General features: G+C 38.3%; 1 protein-coding gene across 1 annotated transcript in view; it reads right to left on the bottom strand.

Annotated features, from left to right (window-relative positions):
• The window catches only part of LOC131541162 (calcium-binding protein 7), a 44,814-nt gene that overhangs the window by 5,809 nt on the left and 13,135 nt on the right, over window positions 1-25,870 (bottom strand). The window contains exon 2 of the mRNA XM_058776735.1: window positions 356-499. Within this exon, the coding sequence (XP_058632718.1) occupies window positions 356-499 (144 nt within the window). The remainder of the gene's footprint in view (window positions 1-355; window positions 500-25,870) is intronic.

The raw sequence follows: 25,870 nt of genomic DNA, 5'->3' as shown, positions 1-25,870 counted from the left end.
CCTTTGCAGGTTTTGATATATACCGTATATTAGTATTTACTTCAGCTTAAAAAACTATGTGTGGTGTGTATTTGTGATGGTTGTCTATGTATTATAAATTTAGATTGTAGTACTTCATTAGGCTGGTATATTAACATTATATCACTTAATGAAATATACATTTTTTACTCTTATTTTAAGTTCATTCCATAAAACATTACGGTGACCACAGCTGCTGGGTTTTTTAACTGTAAATTTCACATATTTTTTTCAGCACATCAGCTGATATCCCATGCTGAGAGCAACTATCTATTCTTGTTTTTGTTTTTTTTCAGCATGTCACTGCATTCACAGTCTTGTGTATGTGTCTCCTCACCATCCATGTCGAGTCTTTGAATGATGACCTCCAGCTCGACCTCATTGGGCATGTACCCTAGAGAACGCATGGCCATGCCGAGCTCTTGCTTTGAGATGAAGCCATTCCCATCTCGATCAAACACCTTAAACGCCTCCCGGATTTCTGAGAAAGAGAGCAACACACCGATCTGGTAGACACCACTTTAAACATCCAATATTAAAACTATTACTCTGCAACGTTGTTATAAGAGACAGATATTAAAATCATCACACCTAAGTGACTCAAAGAAGAGGGATGATTGCAGTATATTGATTTTTCACACAATTCACTTTCAACTTCAGCAAAGCACAGTCCTTCTTGACTTGATTGATTTAAAACAAAGGAACAAGATGATTTCCGTTGCATCCGAACAGGCTTGTTAAAAGAAGTCAAAATGCCGCAATACATACGGTTGGTTGAGCCTACTTGTTTCACCATATATGCATTATACATCATCATTAAGTCATTTGCAATTTTCCACTTGTCATGCCATGATGCCATATTCATAATTATGAAATATGAGCCACTCTGTCAGCAAGATATTACTATAAATCCAGATAATATATTCAATACGGAGTGTGAACAGAAGTATTCGCTACTGTGCTTTGCTCACTGTGCTGTAGGTTTGATAAATGGCTATTTGGACATGGGGTCCAAACAAAAACAGCACATTAAATCTATCGCTCCCCTGAGTTAAGGAAATTAGGAAGGAAATATGAGAAAAATACAAGAAATGATGGTACTGCGGTCCAAATAAGCCAACAGCAACAGATGGTGAAAGCAACTTTACTCTGCATTACGGTGGAAGTAAGCAGATTTCAAACGGAAGCGAAGTGTGGGCTCTAATTTGCTCATTTCAAAGCAAAACAATTTAGCTGCAAGCAACACATTTGGAGGCCGGAAAAAAAGAAATGTTTAAAAGAAAAATAAGATGGATCTAGGATGCCCTATCAACCAGACGAGGGAAAACTCAAATAGAATATTCAGAGTCATTAGCATTTGATTTTAGTGATTATTAGCAAGCTCATTATTCAAGAAGCTCAACAAGTAGATCATAAGTGTTCAAAACACATTAACAACTAGAGACAGGAATTAAAAGTTTAACCATTCAGGTTCCAATAATGGTTATTTTAGTACTTTTTAAGAAAAACAATGCAATTTAATTGTGAGATCATTTCGATAATAAATACATTTAAAATAAATTATGTATTTAAACAGATATTTAATAATTTATTAAATGACAGAATAATACTACTAACAAAACTGTGTTTCTTTAACTACATGTCATATGAACAACCAGTAAGGGTTAAAGATGAAAAGGGATTTTTAAGCTTCAACACAATAAAATTATATTACAGTTTACATTTTTTTCATGCATTAGAATGTGTCCTATTTCATTTAATATTTTTTATGATAAAAAAAAAATAATGACTATCATAGATTTTTACTATGATTTATGGAAAACAACCCACTAAAATGTCATTCAGTGTAACAATAGTTCATATACCAAAAAATCTTGTCAGGTATATTTATAATTAGAATCAGTAGATGACATTAAAAGACTCTCCAATCTTTGCCACTATCCTTCAAACCACTATATTTTACCCATTTTTTCAGCAATACATTTATTTAAAATATAATAAAATAAAAATATATAATTTAGTAAGTACGGGACAGAATGAGTATATTTCATGTTTTCATAAATATACAGTCATGGCCAAAAGTATTGGCACCCTTGGTAAATATGATCAAAAAAGGCTTTAAAAATAAACCTGCATTATTAATCCTTTTGATCTGTTATTTAAAAAAAAAATTAAAAATAAAATAAATAAAACACAAAAATCTAACCTTTCATTGAACTAAAACAATTGAAAATGGGGGGAAATCTCATTATGAAATTAATGTTTTTCTCAAATACACGTTGGACACAATTACTGGTACCCCTAGAAATTCTTACAAGTAAAATGTCTCTGAAGTATATTCCCATTCATATTTACAATTCTGAGCACACCGTCGTGATTATGAACATGAAATTATCCAGCCATGGCTTCCTGTTTCACAGAAACATAAATAGGAGGGAAAACAAAGGCCAAATTCCCTTATTCATCCATCACAATGAGTTAAATCAAAGAATATAGTTCTGATGTGCAGCAAAAGATAACTGAGCTTCACAAATTAGTGAAGTGGCTTTAAGAAAAGAGCTAGAGCAGTGAAAATTCCCATTTCCACCATCAGGGCAATAATTAAGAAGTTCCAATCAACATAAAATGTTACGAAACTGCCTGGAAGAGGACGTGTGTCTATATTGTCCTAATGCATGGTAAGTAGGAGAGTTTGAGTGGCTAAAGACTCTCCGAGGACCACTGTGTTGTCATGTGACATTGGTGTAAAAGGTGCTGGCTCCTTTAAGAGTTACAACTAGCTGATGATGTCATCAATATAGGACCAGCTTAAGTCTATTGCATGGAAGAGAGCAGCTTGTTATTGTGGTTCCTTTCATCTTAAGTCATCTGCTACATTTTTTGTCTTTCGGAAGTATCGTTGGTATGTACGTTTATGTTAAAGTAAAACAACGTCTTCCTCGCAGACAGATCTACAGCAACAAAGGTCAGAGTGTTTCTTTTAATGTGAGTCAAAAAAGGGAAAACCAAGCAATTCAAAGATCGGCTTGCTCTACATTATGGAAGATTCAAAGCTACCAGCTCAAAGCAGTCTAGTGACTTGGTCTAATCAGTCAACATCCTCCAAATACTCAAAGGGCTCGACTGCTAATCCTGCTGTTGCTATTGCCCTTGCTGAAGATGAAGAAGCCAAAGCTAAAGTTAAATATGCAGAAAAGGAAATGCAGATAAAGATGCAAAAGTCACATTTGGATGCAGAGAGAGCATGTTTAGAAGCACAATTATCAGTGCTGGATGTTGAAAGGGAAGCTGCTATGGCAGTGGCCAAAGCTGAAGCACTGTCGACAGCACTAAGCAGTGACAAAGTATCAAGCCGCAAATCCAGCAGTCAACACACTTCAGGTTCTCATGCCACTACTCAAAGAACTAAAGAGTATGTACAAGAACAAGCTAGACTGCAAGCTAACAAACAGCTCGATACCCCTGTTTTTTCAGAAGATTGGTGGCCACCACCCCCACCAACTGAGTCGGTTCAAGAGAATAAGCCACAACTGCCGCCATATGAGTTACAGGCACCCGATTCAGGTGAAGACTTTAGACGTTGGGAAGTCTCAGAGAATGCCATCGACAACGAAGCATATATCCAGGATAAGCAATCAGAGGAAGCTAGCAGAAATGCTCCCTACCCTGATAAGTATCACCCTAGGCTGCCACAGAGTGTAAAGTCATCTCCCTCTGTCAAGAACAGACAAGATCCTTACTTTGCTCATGTGAGACCACCTGATGATCTCAGCCACTTGCCAGTGTATGCTCACTTGAATTCTAACATGAAGTCACAAGATATGGCTATAAATGCACACAGTTATCCCCAGATCAATTAATGTGCTCCAACTCCACCTCATGTATGATTTCACACAAGCACTCCTCATACAAACATTGATGCAAATCGGGACATGTCTGACCTTGTTAGATTCATGGCGAGAAGAGAAATTGTTTCCACGGGCCTCTTACAATTCGATGACCACCCTGAAAATTACAGATCTTGGAAAGCGTCATTTTTTACTGTCACTAAGGATCTCAATCTCACAGCTAAAGAGGAGATGGATCTCTTGGTCAAGTGGTTAGGAGCAGATTCTAGGGAGCAAGTGAAACGCATCAGAGCTGTGCATGTGGCAAACCCTGACAGAGGTCTCTTGATGATTTGGGAACGGTTAGACTATTGTTTTGGTGCACCTGAGGTTGTTGAAAGCTCACTACTCAGGAGACTGGTGACTTTCCCAATGATTTCAAATAAAGAATGGAAGTAACTCAGGGAGTTATGAGACCTTCTTATGGAGCTTCTAGTAGCAAAATCTGAGGGAGTTATTCTAGGTCTCGCGTGCTTGGACACAGCTCGTGGCATAGCCAGCATAGTTCAAAAGCTACCTTTCAATCTGCAAGATAAGTGCAAAGTTAATTTCCCTCCATTTTCTGTACTTGTCAACTTTGTTGTAGAACAAGCCAGAATGCGAAATGATCCTAGCTTTGCCCTTCCCCTTCAAGCTGATCATTTAAGGCCAGAACATACCAGGAACACTAACAGAGCATCCATCTCAGTTCACAAAACGGACGTTTCCCCTCAAAGGTCGTCGACTGGTGAAACTCAAGGACCTATGATAGACTTAACAAAGTTCTGTCCTATACACAAGAAACCACATCCTTTCAGCAAATGTTGTGGGTTCAGAGAGAAATCCATTGAAGATCGAAAAGGCCTTTTTAAAGCAGAATGGAATTTGCTTTAAATGCGTATCCTCAACAACACATGTCGCAAGGAACTGCAAAAAACTTGTCAAATGTTCTGAATGTGGTAGTGAAGCACACCATTCTCTACTGCATCCAAATCCTGTGGATAGGCCTGCTAAAACTCAAACAGTCACTAAAGAGTATGGCGGGGAGAAGAAAGACTCTTCTGAAGATGATGTGTCTACCAAATGTACAGAAGTCTGCGGTAGCAATTTGAGTGGCAAAACATGCTACAAAATCTGCCTTGTCTCAGTGTTTCCAAGTGGCCAAAGGGAGAAGGCAATCAGGGTTTACGCCATCATCGATGACCAAAGCAATCAATCATTGGTGAGATCAAAATTCTTTGATGTTTTCAATGTGGATTGTGACAGTTCTTCCTATTACCTCAAAACTTGTGCTGGGGTCTCCCAAAAGTCAGGGAGGAGAGCACATGGGTTTCAAGTAGCATCAGTTGATGGTCGAGTCATTCATTCTCTACCTACCTTAATAGAGTGTGACGACATCCCAAATGATCGCTCTGAGATACCCACCCCTCAAGTTGCCCTTCAAAATCCACATCTGAAGGATATTGCAGGACAGATTCCAGAAATTGACCCGGACGCTCCAATCATGAAGAGATATCATAAAGGTGCATAAAGTGATGAAGCACATAAATGGACCTCGCGAAGCCCCTTACGCTCTGAAGTTAGATCTTGGTTTGGTAATAGTGGGCAACATATGCCTAGGCAAGGTGCACAAACCTGATAGAGTCAATGTTCTCTTCACCAACACCTTGGATAGTGGTCGCCAATCACTTTTCAAGCCATGTCCCACTTATCACATCAAAGAAAATGTTTGTGATAAACCTTCAGGTCTTCTAGCTACGGCTGTTGTGATGAAGCATGTATGGAAAGATGAACATCATGTAGAATGGGATGTCTTCAAGAGAACAAAGGATGACGAGAAGCTAGCTCTGTCTGTCGAAGATCTGACTTTCCTTTGTATAATGAAGGAAGGGCTTCTACAAAGATGAAAGAAATAGCTGGGTGGCCCCCCTTCCATTTAAACCTCAGAGGCGACGCCTACCAAACAAGAAGCAGGCTCTAGATCAGAGATTGCTCCACCACTTAAGCAGCATGATGAGTATTGGTACTTGCCGCTTTTTGGAGTTTATCACCCAAAGAAGCCAGATCAGATCCGGGTGGTGTTTGATTCGAGCTGTCAGTAAAATGGGGTTTCCCTAAATGATGTATTTTTGAAGGGCCCAGATCTCAAAACGGACTCTTGCGCTTTAGAAAGGAAGTGGTAGCATTCACTACAGATGTCTAACAAATGTTTCATTGTTTCCTTGTCAAGCCAGAGGACAAGAACTTTCTCAGGTTCTTCTGGTATGACGATAATGACCCAGAGAAGACCGTCATCGAGAACAGGATGAAGGTCCATATCTTTGGGACCAGTCCTTCTCCTGCTGTTGCAATTTATGGCCTCAGACAAGCAGCAAAGGAGGCTGAGTCAGAATTCGGAGCAGATGTTGGAAGGTTTGTAGAAAGGGATTTCTACGTGGAGGATAGGTTAAGATCACTACCGTCTGCAGCAGCTGCAATTGATCTCCTCAAGAGGACCCAAGCAGCCTTGGCACGTTCTAAGCTGAAGCTCCACAAAATTGCTTCAAACAGCAAGGAGGTTATGGATGCGTTTGCTTTGGAGGAACAAGCTAGTGGTCTAAGAAACATGGACCTAGGCAAGGTTGCAGTGTCAGTACAGCGTACCCTTGGAGTTAATTGGAGTCTCCTTACCGACACGTTCACGTTCCAGTTGTCATGTGATACAAAGCCATTCACACATCGTGGAGTCCTCTCAACTGTGAACGGTTTATACGACCCCTTTGGGTTCGCAGCTCCAGTTGTCATTCGTGAATAAGCTCTGATAAGAGAACTCACAAATGAGACATGTGACTGGGATGCGCTTTTGCCTCCAGAGAAGATGGGACCTTGGCTGCAATGGAAGGACTCTCTTCAAGAGCTTCAACATCTCCAGATTCCAAGACATTATACAAAAGGTTTCTCTTTTGAAGCTTCACAGAGAGAGCTTTGCATCTTTTCAGATGCTTCTGTCTAGGCTATAGCTGCAGTAGCTTATCTTAGAAGTTCAAGTCCAGATGGGAACTGCAAGATAAGTTTCATCTTGGGAAAAGCGAAGCTAGCTCCCCAGCTAGAGCTGACCATCCCATGTCTTGAGCTCTGCAGCGCAGTGTTGGCTGTGCAGATGGCTGACCTTATAATGTCCGAAATGGATACAGAGTTTGACAATGTGAACTTTTTTTCAGACAGCAGAGTGGTCCATGGTTATATTCATAACGAAAAGCGCAGGTTCCATGTTTTCGTAAATAAGCGAGTTCTAAGAATCAGAAAAAGTACACACCTGGCATTGTGTGGCGAGTGATCAGAATCCTGCAGACCACGCGACAAGATCTGTACCTGCAGCCTATCTGAAAGACACAACATGGCTTACCGGTCCGCCATTTTTGTCATGCCCAAACCAGACATACTTCTCCTCAGGCCCGTTTGACCTTGTTGATCCTATGACAGATGTTGAAGTCCGTCCTGAAGTGTCAGCATTTTTCACCTTAACGAAGCACAGTCAGCTAGGCTCAGAACACTTCAAGCGTTTATCCAATGGGAAGGAACTCCTTCGTGCTATCGCGTGTCTAATACACATTGTACAGACCTATAAAGGAGAGAAAAGATGGAAAAGATTGCAAAGGATGGCATTGTTGTTCGACACCATACAGTGTAGACGAATTGAGCCAAGCCAAAAATACCATCATTCGTGCCGTGCAACAGGAAGTTTTGCTGAGGAATTCAGATGTATCAAAGATAACAAGAATAATCCGAAGAGCAGTCCTCTCTTCACACTGAATCCACTCATAGATGAGAATGGACTTATAAGAATCGGCGATCGTATGTCTCGAGTGATCACTGGATTTGATGAAAGTAATCCCATCATCATTCTACGACGACACCACATTGCAATCTTGAATGCAAGGCGCATAGGGGTGGCAGAACAACCACAGCTGGAGAATTGCAGAGAAAATAGTCTCAGGGTCAGAAAACCTTAAAAAAAAAAAAAAAAGTCAAACAGCCCCTACATCACCACGTTGTTCAGGAGGGTTTCAAGAAAAATTATCCTAGCTCATCCAAAAACAAACTCCAGCATATTCAGTTATCAGACACGACTGGAACTTCAAATAGCACTGGCTTCTATGGTCAGATGAAACTAAAAAATTAGCTTTTTAGCAGCAAACACTCAAGATGGGTTTGGTGAACACCGAGATAAAAAGGTACCCCATGTGTACAATGAAATATGCTGCTGTATTTTTGATGTTGTGGGCCTATATTTCTGCTGGAGGTCCTGGACATCTTGTTCAGACACATGGCATCACTGATTCTATCGAATACCAACAGATAAAAAATCAAAAAATGACTGACTCCGTTAGAAATCTTATAATGGGCCATGTCTGGATCTTCCAACCGTGCAATAATCCAAACACAAACCTCAAAATCAACACAAAAATGGGTCACTGGGCACAAAACCAAGCTTCTGCTATGGCCATTCCAGTCCTCTGACCTGAACCCCACAGAAAATGAGTGGAGTGAACTGAAGAGAAGAAGCACCAACATGGAGCTGGGAATCTAAAGGGTTTGGAGTGATTCTGGATGAAGGAATGGTCTCTGAACTCTTGTCAGGTGTTTTCTAACCTCATCAGGCATTATAGGAGAAAATTTAGAGCTGTTAAACTTGCAAATGGAGGTTTCAGAAAGTATTGAATAAAAGGGTACCATTAATTGTGGCCAATGTGTATTAGAGAAAAACATTTATTTCATAATGATATTTCCCTTGAAGAAAAATTAATGATCCGCACTCACGAGAACAAACTTCTTTTTCGTTTTATTTTACAATCATTACCATTAGGGAATAGACACAAACGTTTCGGCTACCAAGCCGTCCTCAGTGTGTGATAATGATATTTCCCCCCATTTAAAATTCTTATTCTCCAATGAAAGGTTAGATTTTTGTGAATTTTTTAAATAAAAGATTAAAATAATTAATGAAGATGAATTTTCACAGGCACCTTTGATCATATTTAGCAAGGGTGCCAATACTTTTGGCCATGACTTTATCTGTTAAGTTGAATGACGATGGAACATTATTTTCACCCATATTTTTACATTTTATTTGCACAAAAGTTATTTGAAACATTAAAGTAGACACTTTAAAACCAAAATGAGACGTTCCATCTTTGACCCAACTGCACTGCATTTGATTAAATAAAAAGAACCAGTTGATAAGAGTTGTTCATTCACACCACTAATTATTTGTTGTTTTTTCTTCGATTTGCTTAAAATAACAGATTTATGATGTTAGAAGCGAGGCTTCTTGAAACTAACTGACAGTTACTGTACTTTGTTAAAGCTACTGAGGATATCTACTGGTTAAATCTGCATAAAAGCAATGAGGCACAGCAAAATCTGACATGCCGTATTCAATAAAGAAACAACTCCAAGTGTTTTCTTGTGTCATCTATTAAGTGTAAACTATGATATCATTAAAATACAAAATAAATTATCTATATCATATACAATATAATAGAATCTCCCCAGCATGAAAACACTGATATTTCTGAATGTCATTCAGCTCCATGCAGTATTTAAAGTAAAAAGTTATTTTACAAAAAAAACAAATGCATTAATGCACTGAAAACATATACACTTGGCAGTAAATTTTAGACAGTTCATAATTTTAATAGACTGACAGCCATACCAGTGAATAACTGAACTGTGACAAAGTAAAAAAAAAAAATAATAATAATAAAATACTAAATAATTAATTTCAATGGTAATGGTAAAAAGTTAATAACTATTGTGCAGTTTAAGTAAGGAATAATTGACGACGGCCGTTGAATTATTAGAAAAATAATGCGCACCCGAGGTGTTCGCGTCATGGCCGTTAAACCTCGGGTGTGCATTATTTTTCTATTATGCCATCTTTAATATGTGAATGCTAGCAAATGACAATGGCATAAACGGAATAATCAACGTTTATGCCATGAGATGCTTCGCGGAGGCAACCGCGGAGGTTCTTCGCCTCCACGTAGTGCATTCAAATCGTTTAATGCACAGCTAACCTTTGATTATCCCTTACTTATGCCATGGTCTGTCTGAATACTCGATTCTGATTGGCTGGCAGGTGTTGATTAAATACGTTTAACTGCACAGGTAGTTCCAGGTCAGTTTAATCACGTTTTATATTAATGCGCTTCCTATAAACATTGGTAACCATAGTAGTCAAGTCAAGTCAAGTCACCTTTATTTATATAGCACTTTTAACAATACAGATTGTGTCAAAGCACTTAACAGTATCAAATCGACGATAATCACTAGAAATTAAGTGACATACAGTTCCAGTTAGTAGTAATCCAGTAGTAATACAGACGAAAATAACCGTAATTTTTATCGTTCCGCTCAAATATTGCAGCGCAAATGACCATGGCATAAACGGGATAATCGACGGCTAGCTGTGCATTAAATGATTTGAATGCACTTCGCGGAGGCAACCGTTCGTTCTTCGCCTCCACATCATGCATTCAAATCGTTTAATGTACAGCTAGCCGTTGATTATCCCTTACATAATTCAATGGACCGAAGTCAATTATTCCGCTTATACTACAGTTGCCACACCTCAAGACATCGATCAGATGATATTAAACCTAGTAAAGGAGGCTTCAGCTGTTGATGCAGTTAATACAGGTAATAAGTACAGGTGCATCTCAATAAATTAGAATGTCATGGAAAAGTTCGTTTATTTCAGTAATTCAACTCAAATTGTGAAACTCGTGTATTAAATAAATTCAATGCACACAGACTGAAGTAGTTTAAGTCTTTGGTTCTTTTAATTGTGATGATTTTGGCTCACATTTAACAAAAACCCACCAATTCACTATCTCAACAAATTAGAATATGGTGACATGCCAATCAGCTAATCAACTCATAACACCTGCAAAGGTTTCTTGAGCCTTCAAAATGGTTTCTCAGTTTGGTTCACTAGGCTACACAATCATGGGGAACACTGCTGATCTGACAGTTGTCCAGAAGACAATCATTGACACCCTTCACAAGGAGTGTAAGCCACAAACATTCATTGCCAAAGAAGCTGGCTGTTCACAGAGTGCTGTATCCAAGCATGTTAACAGAAAGTTGAGTGGAAGGAAAAAGTGTGGAAGAAAAAGATGCACAACCAACCGAGAGAAAAATCGATTCAAGAATTTGGGTGAACTTCACAAGGAATGGACTGAGGCTGGGGTCAAGGCATCAAGAGCCACCACACACAGACGTGTCAAGGAATCTGGCTACAGTTGTCATATTCCTCTTGTTAAGCCACTCCTGAACCGCAGACAACGTCAGAGGCGTCTTACCTGGGCTAAGGAGAAGAAGAACTGGACTGTTGCCCAGTGGTCCAAAGTCCTCTTTTCAGATGAGAGCAAGTGTTGTATTTCATTTGGAAACCAAGGTCCTAGAGTCTGGAGGAACGGTGGAGAAGCTCATAGCCCAAGTTGCTTGAAGTCCAGTGTTAAGTTTCCACAGCCTGTGATGATTTGGGGTGCAATGTCATCTGCTGGTGTTGGTCCATTGTGTTTTTTGAAAACCAAAGTCACTGCACCCGTTTACCAAGAAATTTTGGAGCATTTCATGCTTCCTTCTGCTGACCAGCTTTTTGAAGATGCTGATTTCATTTTCCAGCAGGATTTGGCACCTGCCCACACTTCACTAAAACAATTCACTAAAAAGTTTTTTTTTTATTGGTCTTATGAAGTATTCTAATTTGTTGAGATAGTGAATTGGTGGGTTTTTGTTAAATGTGAGCCAAAATCATCACAATTAAAAGAACCAAAGACTTAAACTACTTCAGTCTGTGTGCATTGAATTTATTTAATACACGAGTTTCACAATTTGAGTTGAATTACTGAAATAAATGAACTTTTCCACGACATTCTAATTTATTGAGACGCACCTGTAAGTTATGAGACAGAGAGAGAGAGAGATTACCTCTGTGCGTCTCTCAATAGTGTTCATGAACAGCACCGTTGTTGTTACCTCGCTTGTGAGAAGTCATGTAGTTTTTAAGTTGTTTAAACTACTGATAAATTCGTCAGAGTAGTGCTAACAACATTAGCGTGATGTATGTTAGTGTGAGCAAACTGTAACTGTTATGTGCGGTCTGTGAGGGACAGCGGGAGAGATAGAGTATGTGCTTTCCATTTTGTGGCAAGACATGGACATGATCTCTCGTTTTTATCCTTTTGTTTACTATATTTATTTGTTTGGCCAGTGTCATTGTGGGTTTTGGTTATTTTGCTGTTGTAAGACCTTTTAAATAACAGAAATCATTTGGCGAAGTGATATGGTCATGTAATGCGGTCAAGAGCTGCCTGGAACTACATTATAATTGCACACCTTAGAACGTCCGTCAGCCAATCAGATTCAAGCATTCAACGTAGTATAAAACACTGTAAAATACAATTGATAGAAATTACAAGTTTGAATAATGTGGCTCAACTTAGCACACCACAAAAATTATAATTATCATTAAGAACACAAAAAAAAAAAATCTTGAAGTCTTCAATCTGATAAATAATAATGTCTAATAGTTACTTACGGAGTACAGAAATAGACAACAGGCCTCTTGTCTCAATATATTCTGACTGACAGGCAGGTAATTACTGCTATGCAAAGGTGATAATTTGAGACTTTTTAAGGGACCTCCATCATAGAATGACTCAACCCACATGTGATTGCAAATATACATGACAAACATTAAATTGACATTCACATGGCCTACCAAATTTTGTATTAGCATTCGTTTCGACCGACTGATTCACTTTTAACCTTTACCCTTCAATTTAATTTGAGAAATGAGATGAGTATCCTTGGAATGTCATTGTGTAAACAATACATTACGCTCTGTAGGAGTTCTTTGGAATAGAGAATCAGAACCTCTGTCACAAACTCAGTTTATAAAAACACCATAATGATGTGTGAAATGTGGGGAAATTTGAGAAACTACCGAGGCTCTATAGTGGACTCAACCATGTTCATTGTGCAACAAAGCTTTTGGGAAACCCACCTCTGCCTGTTGCTAGGCAACTGCACAACTGTTCCAACCCACTATTGTAAGGGTTGTGATTAGACCACGGCCCTTCCAGCATGATATCGCACACTTGTCACAGTATATCAAAAAGTTGTACCCGCTCATAAAAATAGCACTTTCTATAAAAATAATAATGATATCTATGAAAGTCAAGCATGCACATGAAAATGATCCAGCGTGGCATGTGTTTTCAACAATGCAATTTAAAAAAATACAGCTTTTCAGAATATCTGAAGGAATAGTTCACCCAAAAATTTTAAATTGCTTAAAATGTATTCACCCTCAGGCCATGCAGTATGGAGATGAGTTAGATTTTTCATCAGAAATGATTTGAAGAAACTTAGCATTACATCACTTACTCAACAATGGATCCTCTGCAGTGAGTGGGTGCCGTCAGAATGAGAGTCCAAACAGCTGATAAAAACATCACAATAATCCACAAGTTATCCACACCACTCCAGTCCATCAGTTAACGTCTGGTGAAATAAAAAGCTATGTGTTTGTAATAAACAAATACATTATTAAGGTGTCACTTCTTGCCAAAATACAAGTCCATAATCCATAATAATGCTTCCTCCAGTGAAAATGTCCATCCCATGTTGCCCTCACACATATACTGAAATGTTTTGGACTGTTTTCGTTTGTAAATGGTACTTGATCTGTGCATACAGGTGCATCTCAATAAATTAGAATGTCGTGGAAAAGTTTATTTATTTCAGTAATTCAACTCAAATTGTGAAACTCATGTATTAAATAAATTCAATGCACACAGACTGAAGTAGTTTAAGTCTTTGGTTCTTTTAATTGTGATGATTTTGGCCCACATTTAACAAAAACCCACCAATTCACTATCTCAAAAAATTAGAATACTTCATAAGACCAATAAAAAATTAAAAAAAAAACATTTTTAGTGAATCGTTGGCCTTCTGGAAAGTATGTTCATTTACTGTATATGTACTCAATACTTGGTAGTATTGAAATAAAAAACCTTTTGTTTTAATTACTGCCTCAATTCGGCGTGGCATGGAGGTGATCAGTTTGTGGCACTGCTGAGGTGGGATGGAAGCCCAGGATTCTTTGACAGTGGCCTTCAGCTCATCTGCATCTTTTGGTCTCTTGTTTCTCATCTTCCTCTTGACAATACCACATAGATTCTCTATGGGGTTCAGGTCTGGTGAGTTTGCTGGCCAGTCAAGCACACCAACACCATGGTCATTTAACCAACTTTTGGTGCTTTTGGCAGTGTGGGCAGGTGCCAAATCCTGCTGGAAAATGAAATCAGCATCTTTAAAAATCTGGTCAGCAGAAGGAAGCAAGAAGTGCTCCAAAATTTCTTGGTAAACGGGTGCAGTGACTTTGGTTTTCAAAAAACACAATGGACCAACACCAGCAGATGACATTGCACCCCAAATCATCACAGACTGTGGAAACTTAACACTGGACGTCAAGAAACTTGGGCTATGAGCTTCTCCACCGTTCCTCAAGACTCTAGGACCTTGGTTTCCAAATGAAATACAAAACTTGCTCTCATCTGAAAAGAGGACTTTGGACCACTGGGCAACAGTCCAGTTCTTCTTCTCCTTAGCCCAGGTAAGACACCTCTGACGTTGTCTGTGGTTCAGGAGTGGCTTAACAAGAGGAATATGACAACTGTAGCCAGATTCCTTGACACGTCTGTGTGTGGTGGCTCTTGATGCCTTGACCCCAGCCTCAGTCCATTCCTTGTGAAGTTCACCCAAATTCCTTAATCGATTTTGCTTGACAATCCTCATAAGGCTGTGGTTCTAATGAGGATTGTCAAGCCATAGCTTGACAAGCCATATGGCCACAGCCATATCACCCTGCAGCCCAAGACCGGTTGCCCATGGAAGCTAAGCAGGGCTGAGCCTGGTCAGTACCTGGATGGGAGACCTCTTGGGAAAACTAGGTTGCTGTTGGAAGAGGTGTTAGTGAGGCCAGCAGGGGGTGCCCACCCTGCAGTCTGTGTGGGTCCTAACGCCCCAGTATAGTGACGGGGAAACTATACTGTAAAAAGCACCGTCTTTCGGATGAGACGTTAAACCGAGGTCCTGACTCTCTGTGGTCATTAAAAATTCCATGACACTCATCGTAAAGAGTAGGGGTGTAACCCCGGTGTCCTGTTCAAATTCCCTCCACTGGCCCTTGTCTATCATGGCTTCCCAATAATCCCCATCCACTTGATTGGCTCTATGACACTCTCTCCTCTCCACCTGTAGCTGGTGAGCGCACTGGCGCCATTGTCCTGTGGCTGCCGTCGCATCATCCAAGAGGATGCTACTCACTGGTGGTGGTTGAGGAGAGACACCCCCACATGATTGTAAAGCGCTTTGGGTGTATTGCAATACACAATAAAGCGCTATATAAATGCCTCATTCATTCATTCATTCTCTTGGTTGGTTGTGCAACTTTTTCTTCCACACTTTTTCCTTCCACTCAACTTTCTGTTAACATGCTTGGATACAGCACTCTGTGAACAGCCAGCTTCTTTGGCAATGAATATTTGTGGTTTACCCTCCTTGTGAAGGGTGTCAATGATTGTCTTCTGGACAACTGTCAGATCAGCAGTCTTCCCCATGATTGTGTAGCCTAGTGAACCAAACTGAGAGACCATTTTGAAGGCTCAGGAAACCTTTGCAGGTGTTATGAGTTGATTAGCTGATTGGCATGTCACCATATTTTAATTTGTTGAGATAGTGAATTGGTGGGTTTTTGTTAAATGTGAGCCAAAATCATCACAATTAAAAGAACCAAAGACTTAAACTACTTCAGTCTGTGTGCACTGAATTTATTTCATACATGAGTTTCACAATTTGAGTTGAATTACTGAAATAAATTAACTCTTCCACGACATTCTAATTTATTGAGATTCACCTGTATTTCTCCTTATTCAGATGACTTTTTCACTGGAGAAAGCAATATTATGGATTATGGACTCCAATTATTTTAGTCAGAAGCAATAGTTTTAAGTTAAATGGGTCTTAATAATGGACGTGTTTATTGCAAGCATGCAGCTTTTCACTTTACAAGATGTTCATTGATTTAAGGCATGTGATACTTATGGATTTATTGTGATGTTTTTATCAGCTGTTTGGACTCTCATTCTGACGACACCCATTCACTACAGAGGATCCATTGGTGAGTAAATGATTTAATGATATATTCTGATAACGAAACCTGTTCTGATAAAGAAACAAACTCATCTACATGTTGGATAGCCTGATGGTGAGTACATTTTCAGAATTTTTTTTATTTTTGGGGTGGAAATTACATTTCTGTTATCATTTACTCACCCTCATGTTGTTCCAAAATATTTTGACTTTCTTTTTAACTGGACCTGGACTGGGTTTTCAATTTTAAAAAAATGAAGCTCATTATCAAGAAAGATTACCAACTTTAAGCTATCATTTGACTTCAAAAGAGCTAAGTTGTGGACTACTTTTATGTTTTAATGCTGCTTTGCAACCTTTTTGGAAAAGGAAAAAGAATGGTTATGTTTTGCAGAAGAAGAAAAAAAAACATCCAGTTTTGGTAAGTAAATGAATGAAAAATTAATCATTTCTGTGCACGTTGCAAAGATGCATCAATGACTCTGTTTTCAAATGACTAGGTTTCAAAATATTCATCATTCAACTCCATCGACCAGGTAGATTCAAACAGCTAATGTTTTATTTACTGTTTTACTCAAAATCAACCACGAACCAATGTGCCTTGACCCACACCTGTGGTATAATTTACATAATTACAACTTTCAGCCCATTGCACATGCAACGTTCATAAATATAATTACACTTTTTTGCCTTTGAAATAACACAGAAGACAAGAAATTTAGTGGCATGAGGCAACAACAACAATACAAGAACTCGAGTGAACTCAAATCTCTTGTGAGGAACAGATAGCAATCCGATTAAGGGATTGCCACAGGTTTCCTTGGAGTGAAAAGCACTTCGATTGGGGAAGTCCATGCCAGAGCAAAACGCCTTGCCAGCTGCTGGCAATGATTAGATTTGTTAGGAAACCTCAGTTCTTTACCAATTAAATTCTGACCTACCATATGTGTTTGTTTGTAAATGTTTTGGGGATTTTTTTTTAGTTTGGCTCCTGGAGAAAACTCTACATTTCTAGAGCTAAAGAGATGTTTTTGGTTTAATACAAGTAGCTCTATTGACAATATTTGTGGCACAAACCTGATTAAAACTAAATAATTTATAGAAAAATGTTACTGCTTTACTTTAAGTAGCGATACTTTGTGCATGGAAAGTAATAATGGCATATATAATGTTGTGTTGAAATTTCATTTGAAATGAAATTATTCATATTTCAATGTTTATCACCTGTTCCCAAGTGCTGCTAGTAACTGGTAACTACAATGTGCGCTTTAAAAAAAAAAAAAAAACATACAAAAAATTCAGCTGTACTAAACCCAGAACATTTATTTAAACAAACAAACTTTATTTTAATTTGAATAAGCTTTAAAGCGTTTTAAAATAACTGTAAATCAAACATTAACACTGGTGTTGTTTTAGTATTATTTATGCATTATTAAAGTATTTACAAATATTTTTAATTTAATTTTAGTTTAAGTTTTAGTAATTCTATGTGCTTTTATCATTTTTTATTGTTTTATATATTTCTAGATTTTTTTTAGTTTTATAAATTTTAGTACTTCAACTAACAATTATTTATTTCTGTTTGTTGCCAAGGCAATCCAATTTTTCCATCTTATATTTATACTTTTTTTTTTCTTCATGGAGATTTATTTCAGATACCAAAATTGTTTTTTTAATAGTTTTAGTTTAACAATAACAACTCCAATCTTAAATCACATAAATTCATTGAAGACATCCTAAGAGATCTCCAAAAAAGGCTTTACTAGCTCTGCTCTAAATGTGTCATTCTCTGATGTTGTTTACTTCTGAATATGTCTACTGATTTTATTGTAAAATATTAAATAAATAAAACAGTCAATGTTTGCCTGATATTATATAACTGTCATCCAACCCCTACACAGAACTAGTCAAAACACTGTTTTTCACTGGGGGGAAGAGATGGATATATATATATATATATATATATATATATATATATCAGTGGGGATTTCTTTAAGACTGCAAGGGAAGCTCGGCTTCCCCTATAATGTCAAAAAATTAATGGTCAAATATGTACTATTGTGTTAATATTTTATTGACTAAAAATGCGTTAGAACACGTTCATCTCGAAGACGAGTTCGTTCAGAATCAGCTACATATAGCAGGTCGCTGACTCGATTTCCTACTCATTCATTCCCGTAGCGTCAGTGCATTTCCCCGTTGAAGCCTAGCGTCCATTGACTTCAATAGGGCTGCTTTGAACAGTTTTTTTCAGTGCTTCCAAACTAGACGGTCATTGGATAAATGCTGCGATTATGTCCCGCCCACGGACGCTCAGCGTCTCTGGGGGTGAATGGAGGAGTGGGCTGGCCTGGACGCTGGGCTTCTGTGTGATGATTGGAGGGTCTGTCGAAAAACTGCATCTCCTTTTGATTGACAGCGATTTTGTTCTATGAAAAGTCGGTGACGCTGTAGCTATTCGAGCTCAGTCCCATAGCGGCTTTGCACTTGGTTCTTATCAATCATTATATCTTTTTTTTATTCATTTATAATAAGGCAATACGACACGAGCAAGAGTGCTGTTTTTGTTTCGTTTGTGTTCGAATCTAAATCCGCGTTGATTTGGACGAATCACTGATTCACTGAACCATTCATAAAAACAGTCATTTGATTCGCTCCTGAAGGATTCAGCCGTTTTGAAAGAATCATTTGAATGACTCAGTGATTCAATCACGAACTTCTGCCACCTGCTGGCCGTGTTTAGGTTTCCCGTCTAAAAGTAGGCATATTACATTATTGAATATTTCTATATTCAGAATTTAGTATTTAAAACATTAATCTCATAACGTTATTTATGCAATTATAAATACAGTCTAAATGAATAAGTGCCACATCTAAATGTCACTTCATGCAGCTTCTGTGCAGTGCTAAGATGAGTTGTGTTTAGATCATTTCATGGATAACAATAGCCAGTCATTCATCACATTAATTAAGTATTCATAGAATAATATTGTCTGTTTTCACTTACATCTATTTATTTATTAAATTTTGATTCATTTTGTAGAATTGAATTATAAATTAAGCTGGTATAGTTTCGTAAGGCATTTTTATGGTATCGTGACAACCCTATTCCTATTTAGCACCCAAACTCTGGAACAGTCTACCTAACACTGTTCGGGAGGCAGACACACTCTGTCAGTTTAAATCTAGATTAAAGACCCATCTCTTTAGCCTGGCTTACACATAACACATTAATACGCTTCTATTATTCAAATCCGTTAAAGGATTGTTAGGCTGCATTAATTAGATCAACCGGAACCGGGAACACTCCCCATAACACACGATGTACTCGTTACATCGTAAGTTGAATGGCATCTACGCTAATATTTGTCTGTTTCTTTCCTAGTCTGTTTCTCAGTCCGTATCCGATCAGATGGTGGATCAGCACCAAGAGATGATGTCTACAGCCCTGATCGTCAGCGGAGACCAGGACACCCAGATGACCCCAGAGATATATCCCCAGATATATCAACCAAAAATAACAAAATAACTAAAATATAATAAAATACCTAACTACATAATACTACTATTGTTAGAAATTGCAACAAAATTAAAATAGAAATATAAACTTTTGAACTGCGGGTTTCGTCTGGTCAGAGGAGAACTGGCCCCCCGACTGAGCCTGGTTTCTCCCAAGGTTTTTCTCCATTCTGTCACAGAGGGAGTTTTGGTTCCTTGCCGCTGTCGCCTCTGGCTTGCTCAGTTGGGGACACTTAATTTCTAGCGATTATCGCCGATTTGATTGCACAGATACTATTTAAACTAAACCGAGCTAGACAATGACATCTCTGAATTCAATAATGAAATGCCTTTAACTGAAAATTGAGTGTTTAATCTTATCATTATACATTACTGACACTCTATCCTCCAATTTGATACTGTTAAGTGCTTTGACACAATCTGTATTGTAAAAGCGCTATATAAATAAAGGTGACTTGACTTGACTATACACCATATTCCTTGTTTCAGTTTAACCTAATTCCCACATTTCCTCCGTCGAGTTTAATATCTTTTTTTTTTTTAGATTGTTTGTTCATTCATTCATTCATACAGTAGGCTAGCGTCACTGGTAAAGACACCTAGTTGGTACGACAGGGTCACAGAGCATTTTCTTGAAAAGGAACGTAGGGCAGAATTTACGTATAAATAAATGGACAATTTTTATGATGTAGGCCGAAAATGAGCTTCCCCTCTTTGAAAGACCAGCAGCCGCCACTGATATATATATATATAGGCCTGGACAAAGTGTAACTATAGAACAGAGATGAATGAAGTTTTCTTCAAAGAGAGCTAATTAATCACTTTCCAGTGTTAACTTTCTCTTTGTGAGCCTCTTATAGAGGGATTAAACTAACATAGTCATGGCAGCCAGTCCAAATTGCTGCTCAGAAAGAGAGAGATAACATATCCATACTTCTCTTTCTGTCCTACAGTGAGATAGCGGATGTAGAGAGAAGAGCTGAACTCCCTCTCACGTGGCAATCTTATCTGATGACCATATGCTCAGGGGTTTGCCAATGCATTATGACAGCCAGAAACGGATTCTATGTATGGTGTTTAATTTTACAGATTTAATTTTAGAAACCAAATATTCTTCCATATAACATCTGCTGCTTAAATATCTGTTCATCAATGATCTGCCATTTTGTTCCAAAATTATTTACAAAAATAGTCTAAATCCTGTCAACATTTACTCACTTTTACAGTATGTCATTCCAATCCATAAAATTTATGAAGATTAGCACAATGTACACTTTTCATTTCCATAGTATAGTTTCAGTAAATGTGGACGTCATATGGACCAAATTCATATACCTTTATCATTTTTGGTATTTTTAGAATTTGACGCAATGTGAACATTCTGCATAAAATTTCAATTTTTTTCAAACAGGTTTAAAAATGACAAGTTCATGATGTTATGAGTCAATGATTGTATAATGAAATTGTGACATCACGCTACCAATAAATCACAAAGTGTTTGGATCACATTGTGCCATCGTCTTTAAATACCTTTTGCTGTCCCTTTGTTGTTCTGGGATTTTACTGATATTGAACCTGTGTTTAATCCCTGTGCACCTTCCCTTTAAAAGTCCTGAGAGCTTGAAAGGGCTCGCAGGATCTCTATCATCTGAAGGCAGGGTGCTTCTAATACACGCTGAAGCCCTGTTTGATGTATGAAGGTGCAGTTGCACTTCAAAGCTGTAATGTGTTCTCACAGTTCTCATATAGAGATGCTATTGAAAGAGAAAGACATGAAAGTGCATGTGTGGGGTTAAAGAACTGTCAAGCCTTCAACACAAACTGCTCTCTTTCTCTCAAACACACTTGCAAACAAATTATGCAAGGAAGACTTGAATATAATACATTATGTATGCAATGGCTCACTCATTAGTTTTTCATTTAAAGTTACTCATCTATTATGAATAGACAGACAGACTACAGTGACCCAGTAGTGCACAACACAACACAACACAACACATAGGACTAATCTGTGGTGTGGATTTGTTTCCATTGTGTTGCAGCTTGTTTCTGTTGTGACTGGTTTCCGTTGTGTTCTGCTCATTTTGTTGTGTTGCGGCTTGTTTCTGTTGTGTTACGGCTTATTTCCATTATGTTGTGCTAATTCCATTGTGTGGCAGCTTGTTTCCATTGTTGTGCTAATTTTGCTGTATTGCTGCTCGTTTCTGTTGTGTTGCGGCTTGTTTCCATTGTGTTTTGCTAATTTTGTTATGTTGCGGCTTGTTTCCATTGTGTTGTGCTAATTTCGTTGTGTTGTGGTTTGTTTCCATCGTGTTGTGACTTGCTTCTGTTGTGTTGTGGTTTGTTTCTGTTGTGCTAATTTCATTGTGTTGTGGCTTGTTTCAATCATCTTGTGCTAATTTTGTTGTGTTGCGGCTTATTTCCATTGTGTTTTGCTAATTTTGTTGTGTTGCGGCTTGTTTCAATCGTCTTGTACTAATTTTGTTGTGTTGCGGCTTGTTTCCATTGTGTTTTGCTAATTTTGTTGTGTTGCGGCTTGTTTCCATTGTGTTGTGCTAATTTCGTTGTGTTGTGGTTTGTTTCCATCGTGTTGTGACTTGCTTCTGTTGTGGTTTGTTTCTGTTGTGCTAATTTCATTGTGTTGTGGCTTGTTTCCATCGTCTTGTGCTAATTTTGTTGTGTTGCGGCTTGTTTCCATTGTGTTGTGCTAATTTTGTTGTGTTGTAGCTTGTTTCCGTTGTGTTGTGACTTGCTTCTGTTGTGTTGTGGCTTATTTCCATTGTGTTGTGCTAATTTTGTTGTGTTGCGGCTTGTTTCCATTGTGTTGTGCTAATTTCGTTGTGTTGGGGTTTGTTTCCATCGTGTTGTGACTTGCTTCTGTTGTGTTGTGGTTTGTTTCTGTTGTGCTAATTTCATTGTGTTGTGGCTTTTTTCCATCGTCTTGTGCTAATTTCATTGTGTTGGGGCTTGTTTCCTTTGTGTTGTGGCTTGTTTCCGTTGAGTTGCGTTAATTTTTTTGTGTTGCAGCTTGTTTCCATTGTGTTGTGCTAATTTCATTGTGTTGTGGCTTGTTTCCATTGTGTTGTGCTAATTTCATTGTGTTGTGACTTGCTTCTGTTGTGTTGCGGCTTATTTCCATTGTGTTGTGCTAATTTCATCGTGTTGCAGCTTGTTTCCATTGTGTGGTGCTAATTTCGTTGTGTTGTGGTTTGTTTCCATTGTGGGGTGCTAATTTCGTTGTGTTGTGGCTTGTTTTCAACGTGTTGTGACTTGCTTTTGTTGTGTTGCGGCTTATTTCCATTGTGTTGTGCTAATTTCATCGTGTTGCAGCTTGTTTCCATTGTGTGGTGCTAATTTCGTTGTGTTGTGGTTTGTTTCCATTGTGTTGTGCTAATTTTGTAGTGTTGCAGCTTGTTTCCATTGTGTTGTGACTAGCTTTTGTTGTGTTGTGACTTGATTCTATTGTGTTGTGCTAATTTTGTTGTGTTGTGACTTGCTTCTGTTGTGTTGTGGCTTATTTCCATTGTGTTGTGCTGATTTTGTAGTGTTGCGGCTTGTTTCCATTGTGTTGTGACTGGCTTTTGTTGTGTTGTGGCTTGATTCTATTGTGTTGTGCTAATTTTGTAGTGTTGCGGCTTGTTTCCATTGTGTTGTGACTAGCTTTTGTTGTGTTGTGGCTTGATTCTATTGTGTTGTGCTAATTTTGTTGTGTTGTGACTTGCTTCTGTTGTGTTGTGGCTTATTTCCATTGTGTTGTGCTGATTTTGTTGTGTTGTAGCTTGTTTCCGTTGTGTTGTGACTTGCTTCTGTTGTGTTGTGGCTTATTTCCATTGTGTGGTGCTAATTTCGCTGGGTTGCCGTTTGTTTCCGTTGTGTTGCGGCTTATTTCTGTTGTACTAATTTTGTCGTGTTGTGGCTTGTTTCAGTTGTGTTGTGTTAATTTGACTGTGTTGTGGCTTGTTTTCATTGTGTTGCGGCTTGTTTCCGTTGTGTTGCGGCTTGTTTCCCTTGTGTTGTGCTAATTTTGTTGTACTGTAGCTTGTTTCCATTGTGTTGTGCTAATTTCGTTGTGTTGTGGTTTGTTTCCATTGTGTTGTGCTAATTTTGTAGTGTTGCGGCTTGTTTCCATTGTGTTGTGACTAGCTTTTGTTGTGTTGTGACTTGATTCTATTGTGTTGTGCTAATTTTGTTTTGTTGTGACTTGCTTCTGTTGTGTTGTGGCTTATTTCCATTGTGTTGTGCTGATTTTGTAGTGTTGTGGCTTGTTTCCATTGTGTTGTGACTGGCTTTTGTTGTGTTGTGGCTTGATTCTATTGTGTTGTGCTAATTTTGTAGTGTTGCGGCTTGTTTCCATTGTGTTGTGACTAGCTTTTGTTGTGTTGTGGCTTGATTCTATTGTGTTGTGCTAATTTTGTTGTGTTGTGACTTGCTTCTGTTGTGTTGTGGCTTATTTCCATTGTGTTGTGCTGATTTTGTTGTGTTGTAGCTTGTTTCCGTTGTGTTGTGACTTGCTTCTGTTGTGTTGTGGCTTATTTCCATTGTGTGGTGCTAATTTCGCTGGGTTGCCGTTTGTTTCCGTTGTGTTGCGGCTTATTTCTGTTGTACTAATTTTGTCATGTTGTGGCTTGTTTCAGTTGTGTTGTGTTAATTTGACTGTGTTGTGGCTTGTTTTCATTGTGTTGCGGCTTGTTTCCGTTGTGTTGCGGCTTGTTTCCCTTGTGTTGTGCTAATTTTGTTGTACTGTAGCTTGTTTCCATTGTGTTGTGCTAATTTCATTGTTTTGCAGCTTGTTTCCATTGTTTTGTGGCTTGTCTCCTTTGTTTTGTGGAGATTTCTTTGTGTTGTGCACTACTGGGCCAATGTAACAGACAGAGAGATAGATAGATATTATAGACACTGTAGGTAGGTAGGTAGATGGATGGATAGATGGATAGATAAGGTTTAGTCCATTTTAAAAACACAGCCTGCACTGACTTTTTAAGAAAAGCATATAAATGCACTCATTCATTCCAGCAACACTTTTAATGACTCCACTCCCACACTTGGCAATTCCCATCAGTTATATTCCATAATCTTTCATTTTCCCGGTGGAGATCTATCAACGGCGTCCGTCCTCCTTCCACAACAGGCTTCCCTCAAATGAGCTCTTTATGTAAAACTCTTAAAAATCAATTTCTTCAGAGACAATCTTGAACTTTGTGGGTTGACAATGTGAGTGTGTCTTTATACTAGCGTGTCTATGTGCGTCTACGCCAGTGTGTGCATGTCCTCCGGACTATTTTTAAACATCTGTGGCAGGCTTAATCCATCTTGTGTGGTAAGAGGGCCCAGCAGATCTGAATATTACATTAACCATATTTTAACAAGACTCTAGAGTATTCACATAAGCATTAAATACAGCGCCAGGCCGCTGTGTTGGAGGGGGGTTACTCTCGTTTTGCATTCTGATCCTGTAAACCTCCAGAGAAAGCTAAATCACACATGGTTTTGGGGTTGTGGGAAAGCGGTTGCATTTGCCTCCCGGTCACCTGAATAAAGGCATCTGAAAATGAGAGTTAAGCAGTGAAATTCATCCTTATTCTTATCATGTTTCACTCATATACTTCATCATGTTTTTGAAAACATGAGGTCAGTGATGATAAAAGAATCTAATCAAAGCAATTTTCCAGATTTCCACTGTAAAATAAAGATAAAACGATTAAGGGGTGAATTCACTGAGGATGAATTGTGTCTGCTGATGGCTCTGTTTATTTGCAAGCACTGTCTGCATTGTTTTATTTTCTGATTCACTAAAGGAATTATGTAAATCAAGTAACGGCATAACATGGCACAAAATCTGTGCCAAACGCAATTTGCATGGCACAGTTTCTACATAAAATGATCTACAGTCAGAGTCAGAGTGCAGAGGTTAACATTCTTATGAACATCATAGTCACTCAAAATTTTCCTGTCACTCTCCACTACATTTTGGATGTAAAAAAAAAAAAAAAAAAAAGAGGCAAAAGTCACAAAAATGAAAGCAAAAAAAAAACCACTGCAAAAGTTTTTTAGTGGTGTTTTATGAGGAAAAAGAAAGAAAATTCATTAACTTTCATAGAAGGTGGGACCCTAGTCATATATTAACGCTAGGGCTGTGCAATTAATCGAAATTCAGTTTCGATTTCGATTTCGGCCTCCAACGATTATGAAATTACAGTAATCGAGATGAAACTATTATTGCGCCCCATTCCGCCCCCTTTCCAGCAGTGCGCTTTCACTCC

Source organism: Onychostoma macrolepis, chromosome 05, assembly GCF_012432095.1.
Source record: "Onychostoma macrolepis isolate SWU-2019 chromosome 05, ASM1243209v1, whole genome shotgun sequence".
Classification (NCBI taxonomy): domain Eukaryota; kingdom Metazoa; phylum Chordata; class Actinopteri; order Cypriniformes; family Cyprinidae; genus Onychostoma; species Onychostoma macrolepis.
This window is presented reverse-complemented; position numbering and strand designations above follow the sequence as displayed.